Below are 22,974 nucleotides of genomic sequence, written 5' to 3'. Positions count from 1 at the left end.
TTGCAGACATGGAGATTAAGTAGCTTGCCCAAGATCACCCAGCCAGTAAAGTGGCAGAGCTGAAGTAATGGATTCAGGTAGTTGGGTTCCAACCTCTTCTCAGACTCCCTATGTAATTTATTCCTGCCTTCAAGATAGAAGATGAGGGATGTACACTATTAAAACTAAAATTGTTGCAGATTTGGATATGTGTGGTAGGTGGTATAAGTCACACTATAAACTTATACTGGAGTCAGGTCATCCAAGACCTAGGGTGATGTGCTATGGAGTATTGACTTTTCTATACACAGTGGACAGCTGATGAGGTGTTTGAGTAAATGACTGGTTTTGTATTTGAAGAAAGTGACTTTAGTGGCAATATAGTGGCTAGAGTTTATTGCCACAATAGAGTGGAAGAGTTTATTGCAGAAATCCCACTGAAGGCAAGGGCAATGGGAATGGGATCCAGGCCTGGCTGAATGCTCACATCAGCTTTTCTGCCCTCAGACACCCACTAACAACAATAAAGAGGCCAAATCACAAGCAACAAGACACATGAGGACAAAATGGAAAAGGAGAAAACAATTTTGGAAGCTCAAAGGTAGGTAGGTTGAAAACTCGTAACCGCCCAGTGGGTTCATCTTTCCCACTCCCTAAACAAAGCCGATTTATCAAGACAGGAATTTCAATAAAGAAAGAGTAATTCACGCAGAGCCGGCTGTAGGGGAGACTGAAGTTTTATTATAACTCAAATCGGTCTTTCCGAGCATTCAGGGATCAGAGTTTTTAAGGATAATTTGGTGGGAAGGGGATGTGAGTCAAGAGTGCTGATTGGTTGGGAAAGAGAAGAGATCAGGGAATTAAAGCTGTCTTCTTGTGCTGAGTCAGTTCCTGGGTGAGGGCCACAAGAACCAAGATCAGATGAGCCAGTTTATCGATCTGGGTGGTGCCAGCTGATCCATCAAGTGCAGGGTCTACAAAATAGTTACTGACTTAGGAGCAGTTTAGGGAGGGTCAGAATCTTGCAGCCTCCAGCTGCATGACTCCTAAACCATAATTTCTAATCTTGTGACTAATTTGTTAATCCTACAAAGGCAGTCTCGTCCCCAGGCAAGAAGGGGATTTGCCTCTTATCTTTGTTTTAAACAATAAATTCCTCTCAAAATTAGTTCAGCCTATGCCCAGGGATGAACAAGGACAGCTTGGAGGTAAGAAGCAAGATGGAGTTGGTTAAGTCCGATCTCTTCCACTGTCCCAGTTACAATTTTGCAGTGGCGGGTTCAAACTAACTTAGTCAACCCAGGAACATTACATTCCTATCTGGAATGGGGAAAACTGAAAAACCTGACTTATGAGCTGGATTCCTCTGACGGCTCAGGAGCTTGTAGTCTTGAGTACCATGCTGTACCATGGGGTGGTGGGTGGAAAAGCAATTCAGGAAACAATTACTTCTAGATCCTCTGCCCCATTCCATGTAGTTAGCCATTGCTCCCTCCACCACCTAGCAGATTAGAGGTTAATTCCCGGAGAGTGTGAAACAACAGGTCTTTGGACTGGGGAACACCAGACACAGCTGGAGATAGGAATAACATACTGAAAACAGGATTAATTAAACATTTACATACTAAATATAACCACCATCCTCCCCGGCCTTCTCCCCAACTCTATTGCCAGAACACTTCTAACTCTAAGTAGGAGGCTAGAAGAGACTTTTCTGGGGAATTTAACAAACCCAAGAAAAAAGACCTAAAGACACTGATATTGGGGTTCCCCAAATGAATTACCCAGCCAAATCACCCTACTATGAAGCCCATAGTGGCAAATATCACCATGTACATAGAGCTAACTGGCATTTAAGTGGCTCACTCTTACATATAATGTGAGTGAATAGCCAAGGATCAACAGGAATTAGGGGAAAGCCTCTAACCCAAAAGGCAGAGATCAAAACAAACACGAAACAGATTAAACAAAGAGGAAGTTAATTTATCAATACCCTCAAAGAAATTATAAAGGATACTACATAAAAAATATTCAGTGAGGGGCTGGGCATGGTGGCTTACACCTGTAATTCCAGCACTTTGGGAGGCCAAGGCAAGAGAATCACTTGAGCCCAGGAGTTTAAGACCAGCCTGGGCGACATCATGAGACTCTGTCTCTCCAAAAAAAAAACCCTAAATAGCTGAGTATAGTAGTCCCAGCTACTTGAGAGGCTTGGCAGAAGGATGGTTTGAACCCAGGAGTTTGAGGTTACAGTGAACTACAATCGTATAATCGCACCACTGCACTCCAGCCTGGGTGACAGAGCAGAGCAAGACCCTGTCTCAAAAAAGAAAAAAATATTCAGTGGGGAAACAAATACCTCTTATAAATTAATAATGTGATAGCAAAAATGAAAAAGTAGAAATGTAGTAAAAATAAGTTGAGGAAATCTAGATTTTACAGCAATAGGACAAAGAAATTAGAAAATAGGAGAGAGAGAGATGATACAATGTGAGAACTGGTCACCAAGGTCCAATAATTGAATAATAGAAGTATCAGAAAGAGAAAAAAGGACTGGAAAAGAGAAAGTACCAAAGAAATTCAAGGAAAGTTTTTAGAACTGAAAGACTTAGTCTTTAAATAATGTGTGCAAGTATAACTGGAAAAAAGAATTTAAAAAGGAGGAACAGGATCAACCTGAAATAAAGAGCCATCGTTTCACTGGCATGCTGAGATGCTGCTCTGTTTACTCAAATAAGAAAGGAAGCCTTAGGAGGAAGAAAAGTTCAGTTCTCACCTGAGTGACTTCTGACACTGTTATCAGCACAGCGTGGCATCCAGCAGAGAGTTAGAAATGCTCTGTTGGAAATTAGAAGGACAGAGCCAAATATGAGTCATTTGTATACAAGTATTATGAACATCATAGAAGAAAGTGTGATTGCCCTGAGAGTGGAGAGAGAAAAGGTGAGGGTGGGTCAGGGGAGTACTGGATAGAAGAAGGAACGTGAGGGAAATTTGAGGCAGGAGAACAGAAAATTCTATGAGGAAACTAAGAAAGGTTTTATAGAGCTTTGAGAAGGAAAATTTATGTGGGGTTTAGTATCTCTGAGAGCAACAGTGGGATGAGATCTGAGAAACCACCAGATGGTTTGACCCTTAGGAAGTAGCTGATGATGTTTAAGAGAGAAATTTTAGGTGGACTCAAGTGTGCACAGGAGGGGAAGAGGTAGAAACCAAGGACGGTGGTTTTCAATTTATTTGTATTCTCTGCACACAAATAATACTGGCATTTTGGGTGGCACCTTTGAAATGACAGGCTGAAAACAATACCATTCAAGTCAGAAATAGTTTTAACACAATCACCAAAGGCAATGTTCCAGAAATCCAAAATATCTCCCTGGGCACCAGCTGGACTTGCTGCTGTACCTCCCACCTCTTCCTCAACACAACCCACTAGGGCTGCACTTTGCAGACATGGACTGCCCAGATGTTTGGACACTTGACCTAAATATTAAACTTTAATTGGTCTTGATTGTCACTTATGACAGTATAAAAATTGTCTTGCTTTATCAAAATGCACATTCGAAAATTATGGTTGACAAAATGCCTTTTCTAACAGTAGGATCATAGATCAGACTAGCAAACCATTTCTGAGTTTTTCTGGTTATTTTAAAGAGGGTAGAACTGAACTCACATCAAAGCCTTTACAGTAAACACCATGTATCCCCTCTTAATTGCAAAGCTGGCCTATATATTTTTTTTAAGATAAAGGAAAAGCAAACAGTGATCCCTTTCTAAGTTTGCAGTTCACAATGAACCTTACCAAGTAGTTGGAATGAACTGTAGTCCAGTTACTTACTGCATTGGGTACAATACATGCTTGTGCACACCCTGGATTGCTTGTGTTTTTCCTTTTCAGAATTTTTGCTTTGTTTTCAAAGTACACTTCTCTGATATTTATTTTAAATTTACTTCACATACTGTTTTTTTGCAATGGAATCTCACTATGTTGCCCAGACTAGTCTCAAACTCCTGGGCTCAATCCTCCTGCCTCAGCCTCCCAAGTAGCTGAGATTACAGGCACACACCACTGTCCCAGCAGTTCTCTGATATTTAGAAGCATTGAGATATGGAATGTGATCTGCCTGTGATTTTCTTTCCAGTGAGAATGGCTCAGGTGTTTGCTGTTTGGTAGAGCCTACCTAATCATTGAAGGCAGTAGAGTTGAAGCATGGTTTTACCTGAAAAATGTGCAATGGCACTATCCTGGCTCACCACAACCTCCACCTCCCGGGTTCAAGCAATTCTCCTGCCTCTGCCTCCCAAATAGCTGGTATTACAGGCATGCACCACCACACCCAGCTAATTTTGTATTTTTAGTAGAGACAGGGTTTCTTAGTGTTGGTCAGGCTGGTCTCTAACTCCTGACCTCAGGTGATCTGCCCACCTAGGCCTCCCAAAGTGCTGGGATTACAGGCATGAGCCACTGTGCCTGGCCATCTGAAAAGCACTTTCTATGCTTATATTGGCAGCACATATACTAAAATTGGAATGATACAGAGAAGATTAGCATGGCCCCTGCTCAAGGATGACATGTAAATTTATGAAGCATTTCATATTTTGTAACTTTAAAAAAAAAAAGGCACTTTCTAGGGGTGGCAATCAGAATGTCTGTGTGTTTTTTAAGTGCCTCAAGCCTCCTGTCAGACTCATTTCTCCCTTTGAGGCCTGTGAAGTAAGCACCCCAGAAGCACACTTATAATTGCTGATGACATCTTTTTAAGCTATTCAATAAATTATGAGGAAGTGCAGGTTTCCCCACAGCTAAACTTCTTTTATTTGCTAAGGACCATATATTGTCCATCTCCAAATCAACAGATATTTGTTTTTCTGCAAAACACAAAAGACTACTTGTGTAAAACAGAATTGGATTTTTAACTGTCAGTTTTCCTGAAAATTATTTTTTAATTTTTTTTCTGATTGTGCTATTTTTCTCCACAATAAAGAGAAAAGATTCCCCTGACTCACTGGACTATTGACAAGTACATCATTTTTGTATCGCATAGCATTTTTTTTTTGAGATGGCATCTCATTCTGTTGCCCAGACTGGAGTGCAGTGGTGCAATCTTGGCTCACTGCAACCTCCACCTCCTGGGTTCAAGTAATTCTCCTGCCTCAGACTCCCAAGTAGCTAGGATTACAAGCGTGCACCACCATGTCCGGGTATTTTTTTTTTTTTTTTGGTATTTTTAGTAGAAATGGGGTTTCACCATGTTGGCCAGGCTGGTCTCAAACCCCTGACCTCAATTGATCCACCCCCCTTGGCCTCCCAAAGTGCTGGCATTACAGGCGTGAGCCACCACGCATGGCTCACATAGCATTCTTTGCTTGAATATAGCATATGCCCTCTTGATTGTGTGTCATTTTTAATATGTACAATAAACAATTTGACGATTACATGGAAGGGAAGATGGGTGACGAAAATAAAATTAATTGGCAACAGCCTTTCCACCATACAAGTGAGTTTTATTACAAATTGGTAATAGAATCAGGGTAACATTTGGGGGTGATCACAAACAGCTGAGTCTTGGAAAGGGCTGTATGGACAGAAGGCATGTCAGTGCAGCTTCACCTGGGGATTTGGAAACAGGGCTCAACAGCTCTCTACACTTCCTGGATTGGTAAGAACAGAGAAGAAGCCACCAGGATTTCATCAGAGGCTTTTTTTTAAAACAGCATAGTAAGAAGTAAATAAATAGTACTGCTTATTTTGTTACTTAATAGTCTGCTGTGGAGGATGGCCAAGGCCTGCCCCTAGTGAAGATGTGTCATTCCAATTGTTATAGGTCAATGGTGACATACCCAATGTGGGAGGCTGGATTCACAAACACAGCAGCATGCCATTTGGAATAGTGATATGTAGAACAGACGATGCTGGGATGCTTAGGCAGTCCGAATTGTCCACCCTCACTGTGCTACTTGAGTTGTGAATCAGCTGGTAAAAAACAAACAAAAACACCGTAGAGCGCGCTGGCAGCTACCAAGCTGGAGGAGGGGGCGGGCACGAGACTGGGAATGCGCAGGGCTCCCTCCCTGCCCCCGCAGCCCGGGCCGCGGGCCCCGTCTTTCCCGCCGCCGCGCGGCACTCGGTGCCCACCCCCCCACGAGGCCGGCGGCTGCTCCCACCCGGGGGCATTGTCAGCCACGCCGGGCCACGTGCTGGGAGGCGAGGGCGCCCATGGGGAGCCTCCGTTGATGCCACTGCTGCGCCGCCCTCCGAGGCTGCGTCCTGGGAAGCCCGCCTCCCCGAGCGCTCCAGCCTGGCCCGGTGCCCCGGACCTGAGTGCGTCCGCATGGAGGAGCCCCGACTGGCCCAGGCAGCCGTGGCGTGGGCAGCCGTGACAGGCCCAGAGTGACCCCTGAGAGGTGTGGGAGGAGACCCCCGGCTGGGCGCCCCCGCTCTGCCCCAGCCCCAAGGCCTGGTCGCTGGAGCCGCCTGCCTACCGCCTGCAGGACTTTGACACGCTGGCCACCGTGGGCACTGGGACGTTCGGGCGGGTGTACCCGGTGAAGGAGAAGAGAGCCAAGCATTTCTTCGCCCTCAAGTTGATGAGCATTCCTGACGTCATCCACCTGGCAGGAGCAGCACACGCACATTGAGAAGTGCGTCCTGAAGGACTCATCCGCCCGTCCCTCATCTGCGTCCGGAAGGAAGTCATCCGCCCGTCCCTCATCTGCGTCCCAAAGGAATCATCCGCCTGTCCCTCATCTGCGTCCGGAAGGAAGTCATCCGCCCGTCCCTCATCTGCGTCCGGAAGGAAGTCATCCGCCCGTCCCTCATCTGCGTCCCAAAGGAAGTCATCCATCCCTTCCTCATCTGCGTCCGGAAGGAAGTCATCTGCCCGTCCCTCATCTGCGTCCGGAAGGAAGTCATCCGCCCGTCCCTCATCTGCGTCCGGAAGGAAGTCATCCGCCCGTCCCTCATCTGCGTCCGGAAGGAAGTCATCCGCCCGTCCCTCATCTGCGTCCCAAAGGAATCATCCGCCTGTCCCTCATCTGCGTCCGGAAGGAAGTCATCCACCCGTTCATCATCTGCGTCCGGAAGGAAGTCATCCTCCCGTCCCTCATCTGTGTCCCTGAAGGAAGTCATCCGCCCGTCCCTCATGTGCGTCCCGAAGGAAGTCATCCGCCCGTCCCTCATCTGCGTCTGGAAGGAAGTCATCCGCCCATCCCCATCTGCGTCCGGAAGGAAGTCATCCGCCCGTTCATCATCTGCGTCCGGAAGGAAGTCATCCGCCCGTCCCTCATCTGCATCCCGAAGGAAGTCATCCGCCCGTCCCTCATCTGCGTCCCGAAGGAAGTCATCCGCCCGTTCCTCATCTGCGTCCGGAAGGAAGTCATCCGCCCGTCCCTCATCTGCGTCCGGAAGGAATCATCCGCCCGTCCCTCATCTGCGTCCCGAAGGAATCATCCGCCCGTCCCTCATCTGCGTCCCGAAGGAATCATCCGCCCGTCCCTCATCTGCGTCCGGAAGGAAGTCATCCGCCCATCCCTCATCTGCGTCCGGAAGGAAGTCATCCGCCCGTCCCTCATCTGCGTCCGGAAGGAAGTCATCCGCCCGTCCCTCATCTGCGTCCCGAAGGAAGTCATCCGCCCGTCCCTCATCTGCGTCCAGAAGGAAGTCATCCGCCCGTCCCTCATCTGCGTCCTGAAGGAAGTCATCCACCCGTCCCTTATCTGCATCTGGAAGGAAGTCATCCACCCCTTCCTCATCTGCGTCTGGAAGGAATCATCCGCCCGTCCCTCATCTGCGTCCGGAAGGAAGTCATCCGCCCATCCCTCATCTGCGTCCGGAAGGAAGTCATCCGCCCGTCCCTCATCTGCGTCCGGAAGGAAGTCATCCGCCCGTCCCTCATCTGCGTCCTGAAGGAAGTCATCCACCCGTCCCTTATCTGCATCTGGAAGGAAGTCATCCACCCCTTCCTCATCTGCGTCTGGAAGGAATCATCCGCCCGTCCCTCATCTGCGTCCGGAAGGAAGTCATCCGCCCGTCCCTCATCTGCGTCCGGAAGGAAGTCATCCGCCCGTCCCTCATCTGCGTCCCAAAGGAATCATCCGCCTGTCCCTCATCTGCGTCCGGAAGGAAGTCATCCACCCGTTCATCATCTGCGTCCGGAAGGAAGTCATCCTCCCGTCCCTCATCTGTGTCCCTGAAGGAAGTCATCCGCCCGTCCCTCATCTGCGTCCCGAAGGAAGTCATCCGCCCGTTCCTCATCTGCGTCCGGAAGGAAGTCATCCGCCCGTCCCTCATCTGCGTCCGGAAGGAATCATCCGCCCGTCCCTCATCTGCGTCCCGAAGGAATCATCCGCCCGTCCCTCATCTGCGTCCCGAAGGAATCATCCGCCCGTCCCTCATCTGCGTCCGGAAGGAAGTCATCCGCCCATCCCTCATCTGCGTCCGGAAGGAAGTCATCCGCCCGTCCCTCATCTGCGTCCGGAAGGAAGTCATCCGCCCGTCCCTCATCTGCGTCCTGAAGGAAGTCATCCGCCCGTCCCTCATCTGCGTCCAGAAGGAAGTCATCCGCCCGTCCCTCATCTGCGTCCTGAAGGAAGTCATCCACCCGTCCCTTATCTGCATCTGGAAGGAAGTCATCCGCCCGTCCCTCATCTGCGTCCTGAAGGAAGTCATCCGCCCGTCCCTCATCTGCGTCCAGAAGGAAGTCATCCGCCCGTTCCTCATCTGCGTCCGGAAGGAAGTCATCCGCCCGTCCCTCATCTGCGTCCGGAAGGAAGTCATCCGCCCGTCCCTCATCTGCGTCCCGAAGGAAGTCATCCGCCCGTCCCTCATCTGCGTCCGGAAGGAATCATCCGCCCGTCCCTCATCTGTGTCCGGAAGGAAGTCATCCACCCGTTCATCATCTGCGTCCGGAAGGAAGTCATCCGCCCGTCCCTCATCTGCGTCCTGAAGGAAGTCATCCGCCCTTCCCTCATCTGCGTCCCGAAGGAAGTCATCCGCCCGTCCCTCATCTGCGTCCGGAAGGAATCATCCGCCCGTCCCTCATCTGTGTCCGGAAGGAAGTCATCCACCCGTTCATCATCTGCGTCCGGAAGGAAGTCATCCGCCCGTCCCTCATCTGCGTCCTGAAGGAAGTCATCCGCCCGTCCCTCATCTGCGTCCGGAAGGAAGTCATCCACCCCTTCCTCATCTGCGTCTGGAAGGAATCATCCGCCCGTCCCTCATCTGCGTCCGGAAGGAAGTCATCCACCCGTTCATCATCTGCGTCCGGAAGGAAGTCATCCGCCCGTCCCTCATCTGCGTCCTGAAGGAAGTCATCCGCCCGTCCCTCATCTGCGTCCAGAAGGAAGTCATCCGCCCGTTCCTCATCTGCGTCCGGAAGGAAGTCATCCGCCCGTCCCTCATCTGCGTCCGGAAGGAATCATCCGCCCGTCCCTCATCTGCGTCCGGAAGGAAGTCATCCACCCGTTCATCATCTGCGTCCGGAAGGAAGTCATCCGCCCGTCCCTCATGTGCGTCCCGAAGGAAGTCATCCGCCCGTCCCTCATCTGCGTCCGGAAGGAATCATCCGCCCGTCCCTCATCTGCGTCCAGAAGGAAGTCATCCGCCCTTCCCTCATCTGCGTCCTGAAGGAAGTCATCCGCCCGTCCCTCATCTGCATCTGGAAGGAAGTCATCCACCCCTTCCTCATCTGCGTCTGGAAGGAAGTCATCCACCCGTCCCTCATCTGCGTCCGGAAGGAAGTCATCCGCCCGTCCCTCATCTGCGTCCGGAAGGAAGTCATCCGCCCGTCCCTCATCTGCGTCTGGAAGGAAGTCATCCGCCCATCCCCATCTGCGTCCCAAAGGAAGTCATCCATCCCTTCCTCATCTGCATCCCGAAGGAAGTCATCTGCCCGTCCCTCATCTGCGTCCGGAAGGAATCATCCGCCCGTCCCTCATCTGCGTCCGGAAGGAAGTCATCCGCCCATCCCCATCTGCGTCCCAAAGGAAGTCATCCATCCCTTCCTCATCTGCATCCCGAAGGAAGTCATCTGCCCGTCCCTCATCTGCGTCCGGAAGGAATCATCCGCCCGTCCCTCATCTGCGTCCGGAAGGAAGTCATCCGCCCGTCCCTCATCTGCGTCTGGAAGGAAGTCATCCGCCCATCCCCATCTGCGTCCGGAAGGAAGTCATCCGCCCATTCATCATCTGCGTCCGGAAGGAAGTCATCCGCCCGTCCCTCATCTGCGTCCGGAAGGAATCATCCGCCCGTCCCTCATCTGCGTCCGGAAGGAAGTCATCCACCCGTTCATCATCTGCGTCCGGAAGGAAGTCATCCGCCCGTCCCTCATCTGCGTCCTGAAGGAAGTCATCCGCCCGTTCCTCATCTGCGTCCGGAAGGAAGTCATCCGCCCGTCCCTCATCTGCGTCCGGAAGGAATCATCCGCCCGTCCCTCATCTGCGTCCGGAAGGAAGTCATCCACCCGTTCATCATCTGCGTCCGGAAGGAAGTCATCCGCCCGTCCCTCATGTGCGTCCCGAAGGAAGTCATCCGCCCGTCCCTCATCTGCGTCCGGAAGGAATCATCCGCCCGTCCCTCATCTGCGTCCAGAAGGAAGTCATCCGCCCTTCCCTCATCTGCGTCCTGAAGGAAGTCATCCGCCCGTCCCTCATCTGCATCTGGAAGGAAGTCATCCACCCCTTCCTCATCTGCGTCTGGAAGGAAGTCATCCACCCGTCCCTCATCTGCGTCCGGAAGGAAGTCATCCGCCCGTCCCTCATCTGCGTCCTGAAGGAAGTCATCCGCCCGTCCCTCATCTGCGTCTGGAAGGAAGTCATCCGCCCGTCCCTCATCTGCGTCCGGAAGGAAGTCATCCGCCCGTCCCTTATCTGCATCTGGAAGGAAGTCATCCGCCCGTCCCTCATCTGCGTCCTGAAGGAAGTCATCCGCCCGTCCCTTATCTGCATCTGGAAGGAAGTCATCCACCCCTTCCTCATCTGCGTCTGGAAGGAAGTCATCCGCCCGTCCCTCATCTGCATCCGGAAGGAAGTCATCCGCCCGTCCCTCATCTGCGTCCGGAAGGAAGTCATCCATCCCTTCCTCATCTGCGTCCGGAAGGAAGTCATCTGCCCGTCCCTCATCTGCATCCGGAAGGAATCATCCGCCCGTCCCTCATCTGCGTCCGGAAGGAAGTCATCCGCCCATCCCCATCTGCGTCCCAAAGGAAGTCATCCATCCCTTCCTCATCTGCGTCCGGAAGGAAGTCATCTGCCCATCCCTCATCTGCGTCCGGAAGGAATCATCCGCCCGTCCCTCATCTGCATCCGGAAGGAAGTCATCCGCCCGTCCCTCATCTGCGTCCCGAAGGAAGTCATCCACCCGTTCCTCATCTGCGTCCTGAGGGAATCATCCACCCATTTCTCATCAGGCTGTGCTGGACGGGGCATGACTAGTGCTTCCTCTGCAGGCTCATGGAATGTGTTCCAGGCTGTGAGCTCTTTAGCTACCTGCACAACCGGGGACTCTTCTTCTCTGCAGAGATCATCTGCGCCATCGTGCACTCCAAGGAGATCATCTACAGGGACTTGAAGCCGGAGAACATCCTGCTGGATAGGGACGGACACATCAAGCTCACGGACTTTGGGTTCACCAAGAAGCTGGTAGACAGGACTTGGACCCTCTGCGGAACACCCGAGTACCTGGCCCCCGAAGTCATTCAGAGCGAGGGTCACGGAAGGGCTGTGGACTGGTGGGCCCTCGGCATCCTGATATTCGAGATGCTCTCAGGGTTTCCTCCGTTTGTGTGTGTGTGTGTGTGTGTGTGTGTGTGTGTGTGTGTGTGACAACACGTTTGGCATTTATCAGAAAATTCTTGCAGACAAGATAGATTTCCCCAGACATTTGGATTTCCATGTAAAAGATCTCATTAAGAAACTGCTCGTGGTTGACAGAACAAGGCGGTTAGGAAATATGAAGAACGGGGCGAATGATGTGAAACGCCATCAGTGGTTCCGCTCCTTGGACTGGGAAGCTGTTCTGCAGAGAAAACTGAAGCCTCCCATCGTGCCCAAGATAGCCTGTGATGGCAACACCTCCAACTTCAGAACTTACCCCGAGAATGACTGGGACACATCCGCGACCGTGCCGCAGAAGGGTTTAGAAATCTTCAAGAATTTCTGAGGACAGGAGCTCACATCTGGAAGAAGCAGGAAGGCTGGAATCTGCCTGCAACAAAGAGCTGCTCCTGAGCAGACCAGTAGCAATGTCTTCTTCACGTGATAAGGACATTTCCACTTTTCTCTCTGTGTGCCTGTATGTATAGAAACAGATCAGAGCACAGTTGAAATTAATATAACTGGCATTATTTAAGCAACTGGAATTCCACACTGTAGGAAGGTTTTGGAAATTGTTTGATTGTAGATTTTATCTTATCCTTTAGTGTTGTGTTCCTACTGTGATGTCTTGGTTTTTCTCATAGACTTAAGTTTATAAGTTTGAACTGGACTTGTTCAATTATAACCACAAATTGTGTGTGTGTGTGTGTGTGTGTGTGTGCGTGCGTGCGCCTGTGTGTATATATAGAAGTCATTATGGCAGATCCACAGAAATTGTGCAATGATGTAAATATTCATACTTCACAGAGCCTATAATTTTTATTTTTCAATTTGTTTTTTCAAAAATCTCTTCTCTTGGGGACAACATCTGAAGGGTATGTTGCATGGATTTAAAAAAATCATCTCACATGCATTTTTTAGTTTGGGTGAAGAAAACATCATGGGGAGGTCCATCTTCAGTATCTTTAGTGCTTCCTACCTGGTAACTTGAGACTTTAAAAGAAGAAACAGAAGAAGATATGGGAGCGAATTTATTCCAAGAATCTACAATGACATTGAAGTTGTTGGAGGAATATACTGTATTTAAAAAACCTGTGTCACATTCAAAAATTTCATCTAAGCTGGGTGCAGTGGCTTGTTCCTGTAGTCCCAGCACTTCAGGAGGCTGAGGTGGGTGGATTGCTTGAGCCCAGGAGTTGGAGACCAGTCTGGGAAACATGGTGAGATGTCATCTCTCTACAAACTACAAAAAAATTAGCCGGGCATGGTGGCGCTTGCCTATAGTCTCAGCTACTCGGGAGGCTGAAATGAGAGGATCACTTGAGCCCGGGGAGGTCCAGGCCGCAGTGATCCGAGATCACACCACTGCACTCCAGCCTGGGTGACAGAGTGAGACCCTGTCTAAATAAAAAAAAAAAAAAAAGGCAATGGCTTTGTGCTTTTGAAGGTGGAATGAAAGGTGGAATGAAGACACATCCACCTTAAGGCTTTAAAAGACCATGAAGCTGGGTGCAGTGGCTCACTCCTGTAATCCTAGGATTTGGGGAAGCCAAGGCAGGAGGATTGCTTGAGCCTAGGAGTTTGAGACCAGCCTGGGCAGCATAGCAAGACCCCATCTCTATAAAAAGAAAAAAATGTTAAAACACAGTGAAACTGCAGAAACAGAACATAGCCACCCTTTTTCATTAATGACCTTTTCTTCACGTGGTGGTCAACTCAGCAGGTGAGAATAATTAGTAGGTTCAGTAGAATAAAGTCTTTACAATTAATAACTTAGTGGAAAATGATGTTCAGATGATGAAATGTGGAAATGTTTTAGACAACTGTATTTTCAGCCTGTGCGTCTCAGTCACCATCCTGTTGGGATTAACAGTTGAGGGCCATCATTTTCGAAACATTTCACATGCAGTTTCCCATCATTTTTACTGTGAATGTGAAAAGGTGAAACTGGTGCTGACTTCAGCGGCAGGTATACTGAAATTAGAATGACACAGAGGAGATTAGCATGGCCCCCTGTGCAAGGAAGATCCAGATTCATGCCGCATTCCATATTTTTTTTAAAAAAGGTTACACTGTGCACCGAGATGTGCAGCTAGAAGGAAGAGCATGAAGTCTCGTGTTTGCTGACTATAAAAATAAATCATAGTAATAATATTGTTGAAAATTCTGCTTTAAAAATTATTAATAAAACCATAAATGAAACACTATTCTTCAGCACACTTTAAAAAGTACATAGACCCATGAGTCCACGTACTAAAAAATGCCTATTTTTAGGTTGCCTGTTTTGTAATCCAGGATTTCATACTGAGATGAAAATTAGCATCAGGAAAAGCTTGAAATGCCTTGCCTTAATTGTGAACAGATATTGGGGAACCTGCCCCGATATTCACGTAGGTTCTTTTCTGTTTTCCTTGAGCATCTGCCAGCTTGAGAAATAAAGGGACAGAGTACAAAAGAGAGAAATTTTAAAGCTGAGCATCCGGGGGAGACATCACATGTCAGTAGGTTCCGTGATGCCCCACAAGCCACAAAAACCAGCAAGTTTTTATTAGGGATTTTCAAAAGGGGAGGGAGTGTGCGAATAGGTGTGGGTCACAGACATCAAGTACTTCAGAAGGTAATAGAATATCACAAGGCAAGTGGAGGCAGGGTGAGATCACAGGACCACAGGACCGAGGCGAAATTAAAATTGCTAATGAAGTTTCGGGCACCATTGTCATTGATAACATCTTATCAGGAGACAGGGTTTTTGAGATCAACCGGTCTGACCAAAATTTATTAGGTGGGAATTTCCTCTTCCTAATGAGCCTGGGAGCGCTATGGGAGACTGAGGTCTATTTCACCCCTGCAGTCTCGACCATAAGAGACGACCACGCCCGGGGGGCCAGTTCAGAGACCCACCCCCAGGTGTGCATTCTTTTTCTCAGGGATGTTCCTTGCTGAGAAAAATAATTCAGCGATATTTCTCCCATTTGCTTTTGAAAGAAGAGAAATATGGCTCTGTTCCGCCTGGCTCACCGGCAATCAGAGTTTAAGGCTATCTCTCTTATTCCCTGAACAATTGCTGTTATCCTGTTCTTTTTTCAAGGTACCCAGATTTCATACTGCTCAAACACACATGCTGTACAATTTGTGCAGTTAATGCAATTATTACAGGGTCCTGAGGCAACATACATCTTCCTCAGCTGACAGGATTAAGAGATTAAAGTAAAGACAGGCATAGGAAATCACAAGAGTATTGATTGGGGAAGTGATAAGTGTCCATGAAATCTTTACAATTTATGTTTAGAGATTGCAGTAAAGACAGGCATAAGAAATTACAAAAGTATTAATTTGGGGAACTAATAAACGTCCATGAAATCTTCACAATCCACGTTCTTCTGCCATGGCTTCAGCCGGTCCCTCCGTTTGGGGTCCCTGACTTCCCGCAACAAACAGATATGCATGAAAATGAAATATGCAAAGCACATTGATGACCTTGTTCTTTACAGACATTGTAATCAGCCTCCAGCCATACAGAACAAATGAGAAATTAGAAGCACTTCCAAGAACGTGTGATGGTGTGAAACCCACTTTTGACCATCATGCACATTTCAACATTTGAAGTGAGACAGGCTACCTGGTAACTTCCCCATGGCGGGGTCATAGTTTAAATGGCCCAATGTCCTGTAGAGGTTAATTTAATCAAAATGAGCTATAAACATAGAACAATCACTATGTATAATTTTAAAATAGTTTACCTGGCCCGGCATGGTGGCTCACGCCTGTGATCCCAGCACTTTGGGAGGCCGAGGTGGGCAGATCACCCACGGTTGGGAGTTCGAGACCAGCCTAGCCAGCATGGCAAAACCCCCATCTCTACTAAAACTACAAAAATTAGGCATGCTGGTGGGTGCCTGTGGCCCCAGCTGCTCAGGAGGCTGAGGCAGGAGAATCGCTTGGACCCGGGAGGCGGAGGCTGCAGTGAGCCAGGATTGTGCCACTGCACTCTAGTCTGGGCGACAGGACAAGACTCCATCTCAAAAAATAAAAATAAAAATAGTTTATCTGGGTGGGCATTCCAAAATTTCCACATAGATGATCACGTGAAACAATCACTGTGCTAAATGTGGAGGAAAATTCATCACGATAATCACAAAATTTGTATCAGAAAAAAATTACAAATGTACTTTGTTTCATGTAATTTTATGAGTTGGAAGTATTTTCTTAAATTGGAACACTATAAGATAATATCTTTAGGAAATGGATATGCCACAATAGGAAGTATAGTGGGGCAAGTCTTGTTTTTCTCAAGGGAAATGCCACCAGCCTGCTTTCATAGGCATTGATAAAACCAGGAAGAAAATAAAGTCACAACTGAATAGTATACACTGTCTCTACTGAATTCTTCTAATTCCTTCCCAACAGAAGTCTAAATCCTGCTTAGCCTAAACATATCTATAGCCAGCGATGGGCAAATTATATTTGCTGTCAGCATGATAGAATAAGAATCAGAAACCCCCCAGTAGTGGGGTAAGATCGTGCACTTCATCCCTTCAAAATGCTGTCAACCCCATTCCCTCTCCATGCCCTCAAACAACTGCACAGTCACTTGTTAGTGAATTTCTCGTTCAGCGTTTTGTTTTTTTCTGTCCATACTTAAAGACCAAATCATTTGTTTGCTCTGAAGAAAAAAAAAAACAAAACAAAACAAAACAAAAAACCACCCACCAAATCATTTGAAATCACTACCCGTTAAAAAAAATCACCAGTGGAACTAAACAGTTGAGTGGTTTGGGATGTGTTCACCATTTCTGTGTTTGACCTACACGGCCTCTAGTTCTTTGGACCATTGTAACTGTGAAACTATGGCTTAATACTGTTAAAGACCCCAAGGCTCCACTCTGTAGCCAGGTGCACCTCAGGCTGCACAAATATCACACCAGAATGTCACAATCATTCATTGCTCCAGCTACTGAGTGAACAGGGTGCAAGACAGCACTGGCTTGGGTTTTATTTTTGCAGCCAGTTAACTTTGCATCAGGTCTACACAGTCCTTGCAGCCTTTGATTTCTCCAGTTGTAGAGATTTGAAATGGGGTGCCCGGGTTCCTCTCGTTTTTCCTTCAATCTACCTAGCATGCATTTTACACACATTGGAGGAGTCTTATGCACTGTTTTTCTCTGTTGCTGACGGAGGCAAGAAGGCCTTCTAATTAGTCTAACTTAAACGGGCAGGATTCACCTAACAAAAGCAAGAAGAAAAGCACAAGAACAGGTGTCTTAATGCATTTGGATAATTTATTTGGGGTGTGTGCGTGTGTGTGTGTGTGTGTCTTGGTGGAGGTGGGGGCTGTATTTTCACCAAGCCTTTTCATAATCAAGTTTGCTTTGCAAACTTTCTGGCCTTACACCCAGCAGAACAGTCCTTGCTAATAAAAGGAGGATGCCCTGTCACGGTTCTCTGTAAATCATCATATGTTGGGAAGTTCTGTTGATGCTTAGTTTGATCTTCCGTGGTGGACACGTCTGTTCTGTATGTACAAGGCATTACATATGTGTTTTAGCGGATGGGAATTGAAGCCTTTCCACAGTCCTTGTGCTCTGAGATGGCTGTTGAGCTCTGCTCAGCTGTCGTAGCTGAATTCTTTTTTTGTGCTGAACACTGGGCAGCCTCACCATGTTGTCAATGTGCTTCTGGGGCCCCTGTGACTGCTGCCAGATGCCATGCACACAAGCAGAGTGCCTTTGCAGGTTTGTGCACCCCTTGGCGAGCTGGAACTGGGAGCCCTGTGGGGTGATCTCGCCTTCTCATGGGGGGTCGGGGAGGGGAGTGCCTATTTTTAGTCTTGTCTGTTTGTTGCACCATGGAAATCACTGTGATTGTATATATGCCCTAGGAAATTTTTACTGCTGTCTAATTTATGTAATAATGTTGATTCCAGGTTTGTTTAATAAAGCTTTGTATCTTTTAAGAAAAAAAAACCTGTAGCATGTAGAGGAAAGTGCACTGGGATAATCCAAGGCCAGGCTTTGAGGTTCCACTGCTACGTTATGTGACTTTTAGTCTAAACCTTTTGGTGTAATTTCTTTGGTCTGATTATTTATAAGTAGCAGATAATAAAGGAATTTTATACTACAAACACAAGTGACAAGGTTTTGCCTCTTTTTCCTTTTTATTAAAGTAAAACATACATAGGTGTAACCTCTTAAATAATTTTTCTTGTCATAAATTACATATTTGTCATTTTATTGTAGTGTTTCCTTTGTTTTCTCTTGGGTTGCATATGGATTGTTAGGGATTTGTATTTCTCTCTTATAGTTATTTGGAAAACATATCTGCTTTAAATCATTGCCTTTCTTTTTTTTTGAAACCAAGTCTCACTCTGTCGCCCAGGCTGGAGTGCAGTAGCACAATCTCAGCTCACTGCAGCCTCCACCTCCTGGGTTCAAACAATTCAGTCTCAGCCACCTGAGTAGCTGGGATTACAGACGTGCACCACCACACCCAGCTAACTTTTGTATCTTTAGTAGAGACAGGGTTTCACCATGTTGTCCAGGCTGGTCTCCAACTCCTGACCTCAAGAGATCTGCCCGCCTCAGCCTCCCAAAGTGCTGGGATTATAGGTGTGAGCCACCATGCCCAGCCAAATCATTGCCTTTCTATGCTTTTATTTTTTAGTTTTTTGGAGACAGGGTCTACCTCTGTCACCCAGGCTGGAGTGCAGTGACACAATCATGGTGGCTCACGGCAGCCTTGAAACTCCTGCATACAAGTGATCCTCCCCTATCAGCCCCCCGAGTAGCTGAGACTATGGGTGTGTGCCACCATGCCCAGCCTTTTACATTTGTTTATAGAGATAGGGTCTCACTATGTTGCCCAGCTTGGTTTCAAACTCAGCCTCAAGTGATCCTCCCACATCAGCCTCCCAAAGCACTAGGATTACAGGCATGAGCCTCTGCACCCAGGCACTTTTCTCCTCTTTTCAAAAAAATGCTTGAAAATTCCTTTTTTTAGTCATCAAAGCCAAGACTGAAGTAAAGTATGCATGTAATGGGCTTCCTGCCCCCTCCAGCTTTCTGGCCATTGTTAATTTCACTTGAATTTTTAAACCAAATTGCTATTCCCAATGATTTTTTACACTATACATCTTCTCCTTAAATTTTATTCTTGACTTTTACACTACATTTTGTTATCACCATTATATTTATTATTTAGTCTTTATTTCATGATGTGTCTAATGAAAAAATCTTAATTTGTGTTCCTTTCTTTGGTAATGTTTCCAGGAAAAATGGCTGGGTTATGTATGCATCCCAACAATTTCCTAAGAAGAAAGATATATTTTCTGAGACTTTGTATATCAGAGTGTGTCTTTTGGTTGCCATTCTTTTGGTTAATGGCAATATGATGTCTTTTATAAACCCATCCCACATTTTTTTTTTTTTTGAGACGGAGTTGCTCTTGTTACCCAGGCTGGAGTGCAGTGGCAGAATCTTGGCTCACTGCAAACTCTGCCTCCCAGATCTCAGCCTCCCAGGTAGCTGGGATTGTAGGCATGCACCACCATACCCGGCTAATTTTGTATTTTTAGTAGAGATGGGGGTTTCACCATATTAGTCAGGCTGGTCTCGAACCCTTGACCTCAGGTGATCCACCTGCCTCGGCCTCCCAAAGTGCTGGGATTATAGGCATGAGCCACTACGCCTGGTCCTCTTTACTTCTTCATACCCGATCTGATCTTCTTCCATGTCAATTCAATTCATTACATCCAAAGCAGGTTTTACTCATGAGGGAATTAGTGTGTCAAAAGGCTATTAAAAAGCACTAACAAGGCTGGGTGTGGAGGTTCACATCTGTAATCCTAGCACTTTGGGAGGCCAAGGTGGGCAGATTGCTTGAGCCCAGGAGTTGGAGATCAGCCTGGGCAACATGGTGAAACCCCATCTCTACAAAAAAATACAAAAATTAGTCGGGTATAGTGGTTCACGCCTGTCGTTAGTTACTCAGGAGGCTGGGGCGAGAGGATCACCTGAGCTCAGCAAGTTAAGGCTGCAGTAAGCTGTGATTGTGCCACTGCACTCTAGCCTGGGTGAGAGTGAGACTCTGTCTCCAAAAAAAAAAAAAAAAAGAGGTTGGGCGCAGTGGCTCACTTCTGTAATCCCAGCACTTTGGGAGGCCAAGGCAGGCGGATCACCAGGTCAAGATATTAAGACCATCCTGGCCAACATGGTGAAACCCTGTCTCTACTAAAAATACAAAAATTAGCTGGGCGTGGTGGCGCGTGGCTATAGTCCCAGCTATTCGGGAGGCTGGGGCAGGAGAATCGCTTGAACCCAGGAGGCAGAGGTTGCAGTGAGCCACAGCACCCCAGCCTGGTGACAGTGTGAGACTCCATCTTAAAAAATAATAATAAATAAAATAAAATAAAATAGAAAAAAAAGCACTAAAAAGCCTGAAGTCACACATCCCAAAGTTAGTGAATGAGTCGAGTTTAAACCCAGGGCTGTATGGCTATCATGCCTGTTTTCCCCTACTCTGCTACACTGTCTCCTCTGTAAATGTTTTGTTTTGTCTTTTGGAGACAGGGTCTCACTCTGTCACCCATGCTGAAGTGCAGTGGTGCCAGCACAGCTCACTGCATGTAAATGGTTTGCCTAGATTTGTATTTTAATCAAATATTCAGAGAAACAATGCTCCCTGTTCTCTCTTGCTGGGGATGTTTTCATTGCCTTATCTATTTTCTATTTTTCCGTCTCTGTTAATTCAGCCTCATAATGGGAAATGGCTGCAGACCTGGGCTTGCTGGCTGAGATAATCCATGGGTGCTTATGGACTTACTCCAGAAGGGCTTCGCCTTCCTATCAACAGCCTGTAGACCCTTCGTGTTTTCACCTTCTGAAGAGGTTGTATAAGGCGCTGGGTTCGGAATCAAGGAAGGCCCAGGTGCAAACCTCAGCAGTCCCGGGTACCAGCTGTGCAGCTCAGGTGAGCCGCTCAGCCCCTCTCACCCAGTCACGAGTGATGGTGCCTCGCGAGGCCAGTGTAGGACGAGTGTGGTCCAGGCGCAGTACCTGAAAAGGGCACCCAGGAAGGGAGCCGGTGGTCGTTGGGCGCTCTCTCGGCCCACACCCGGGCATCCCTCGCCCCCGGGCTGGAGGGGCAGTGTCCCAGGATGCACCGCTGCGGGGACCCCTCGCCCGGCCTCGCGGACCCGCCTCGGCCCAGGACGGAGGAGGAGGCAGGTGCGGGCCCGGGGCGGGTGCGGGGACGGCAGGTGGAGGGAAGAGGGCCTCAGGCCCTGCTCACCGCGGTGTGTGGGGCTGCCCGACCGCGCCCCCAGCAGGTGCCGCCCAGACCCCGGCCGAGGGTCCTTGTCCCTTTGCAGGCCCAGGTCAAGGCCGAGAGAGGGCCCGTGACCCCGCACAGGTCAAGGCCGAGAGAGGGCCCGAGTCCCCACGCAGGCCCAGGTCAAGGCCGAGAGAGGGCCCGTGTCCCCGCGGAGGTCAAGGCCGAGAGAGGGCCCGAGTCCCCGCGGAGGTCAAGGCCGAGAGAGGGCCCGTGTCCCCACGCAGGCCCAGGTCAAGGCCCAGAGAGGGCCCGAGTCCCCGCGGAGGTCAAGGCCGAGAGAGGGCCCGTGACCCCGCACAGGTCAAGGCCGAGAGAGGGCCCGTGACCCCGCACAGGCCCAGGTCAAGGCCGAGAGAGGGCCCGTGTCCCCGCGGAGGTCAAGGCCGAGAGAGGGCCCGTGACCCCGCACAGGTCAAGGCCGAGAGAGGGCCCGTGACCCCGCACAGGCCCAGGTCAAGGCCGAGAGAGGGCCCGTGTCCCCACGCAGGCCCAGGTCAAGGCCCAGAGAGGGCCCGAGTCCCCACGCAGGCCCAGGTCAAGGCCGAGAGAGGGCCCGTGACCCCGCACAGGCCTAGGCCTAAAGTCCTTGTCCCTGTCCAGGCTAGGGCCGAGGCTGAAAGGGGGCCCCTGTTCCCTCGCAGGCCAAGGCCCAGAGTCCCCGTGCTCGCACAGATGGTGTCCTGGGGCCCAGTCGCGCTCCCCCCTCGCGGCAGCCCCTGTGTACTGGGCCTTGCAAAGTCCGTTAGGAGCGCTCCAGGGCTACAGGGCCCAGCGGTTAACAAGTTTGTAATTACTTTCGTGGGTTTCTATGTTGCAAATTGAGAAGAGGGTTGCTGGGTTGGGCCCCCCTCCTCTGGACGCTAACCCCACCCAGGTAAACAGGGATCCGGCCCAGGTTCCTGCTGGGTGCCGAGGTGGGGGATTCAGTGGGGAGCACTGAAATGTGCTGGAGGCCTGGACGTGATTCCACTGCCACCATCCCCTTTACCCCGGCTACAAAGCCTCCTGCAGTGTGCTTTGTTTTTCCCAGGTAGAAGTTATTAGCCCTGTATCATGAGTAAACGAACACTAAAGATACCCTTTTACTTATACTCAAATTCAAAACATGTATCAAGGGTCCAGAATTATAGATGCTAGGACCTCAAAGGTAAGAAAGGCACCCACCCACAGCCACGTGCGGTGGCACACGCCTGTAATCCCAGCACTTTGAGAGGCCAAGGCGGGCGAATCACCAGAGGTCAAGAGTTTGAAACTAGCCTGGCCAACATGGTGAAACCCCGTCTCTACTCAAAATACAAAAATAAGCCGAGTGTGGTGGTGGGCACCTGTGATCCCAGATACTGGGGAGGCTGAGGCAGGAGAATCGCTTGAACCCAGGAGGCAGAGGTGACAGTGAGCCGAGATCGCGCCATTGCACTCCAGCCTGGGCAACAAGAGCAAAACTTCTAATAAAAAAAAAAAAAAGAAAGAAAGGAAGGAAGGAAGGAGGGAGAGGAAGGGAGGGAAGGAAGGAAGGAAGGAAGCCTTCTCTTGTGGTCGTAGTTCAGAGGACTGAATCACTCTGATATTTGAGCTTACCCCTGATTTCAAAACTCTCATTAGAAAATGTTTTTAAATCACCTGAAATGAGAACAAAATCTAAGTAGTATGTGGAGTGTAGAGATGGTAAAGCAGTCCAGTTAGGTTGGTTTGGGCAGCGTCAGTGTGCATCGTCATGCATTAACCGTCAGAAAACCAGTGCCAGGGTCCACACCAACAGTTTTCAAAATAAACAGTCTCAATTAGACCTGAATATGACAGGTGTGGTGGCTCATGCATGTAATCCTAGCATTTTGGGAAGCTGAGGCAGGTGGATCA

At 48.9% G+C, this 22,974-nt stretch overlaps 2 protein-coding genes, 2 non-coding genes and 1 pseudogene across 31 annotated transcripts in view; all 5 read left to right on the top strand.

Annotated features, from left to right (window-relative positions):
• The window catches only part of LINS1 (lines homolog 1), a 57,250-nt gene extending 36,639 nt beyond the window's left edge, over positions 1-20,611 (top strand). For 3 of the 6 annotated variants that reach the window (XM_063794406.1, XM_063794404.1, XM_063794405.1), the window contains exons 8-9: positions 7-77; positions 487-2,517. In XM_063794406.1, coding sequence (XP_063650476.1) covers positions 7-63 — 57 coding nt within the window. In that variant the 3' untranslated portion in view covers positions 64-77; positions 487-2,517. Of the gene's footprint in view, positions 1-6; positions 78-486; positions 2,518-5,804; positions 6,397-20,536 lie in introns of those variants that run through there. The other 3 variants (XR_010151560.1, XR_010151562.1, XR_010151561.1) reach the window with 2 other exon arrangements.
• Positions 2,872-12,261, top strand: LOC129137110 (cAMP-dependent protein kinase catalytic subunit PRKX-like; annotated as a pseudogene).
• Positions 4,475-4,581, top strand: LOC112205804 (U6 spliceosomal RNA). The gene has a single exon (XR_002939886.1). It is a non-coding gene; the product is annotated as a U6 spliceosomal RNA (small nuclear RNA).
• Positions 13,744-13,846, top strand: LOC112205641 (U6 spliceosomal RNA). Its single transcript, XR_002939743.1, has one exon. It is a non-coding gene; the product is annotated as a U6 spliceosomal RNA (small nuclear RNA).
• Positions 20,612-20,666: 55 nt separating the features above from the next.
• CERS3 (ceramide synthase 3) overlaps positions 20,667-22,974 on the top strand; it is a 145,768-nt gene continuing 143,460 nt past the window's right edge. For 3 of the 23 annotated variants that reach the window (XM_054667230.1, XM_063794419.1, XM_054667228.2), the window contains exon 1: positions 21,453-21,899. The gene's annotated coding sequence lies outside the window, so the exon portion shown is untranslated. The other 20 variants (XM_054667227.2, XM_063794414.1, XM_054667229.2 and 17 more) reach the window with 16 other exon arrangements.

The sequence above is a fragment of the Pan troglodytes genome, chromosome 16 (assembly GCF_028858775.2).
Source record: "Pan troglodytes isolate AG18354 chromosome 16, NHGRI_mPanTro3-v2.0_pri, whole genome shotgun sequence".
NCBI lineage: Eukaryota > Metazoa > Chordata > Mammalia > Primates > Hominidae > Pan > Pan troglodytes.
Note: the sequence above shows the minus strand (reverse complement) of the source record. Positions and strands in the feature narration are given on the sequence as shown.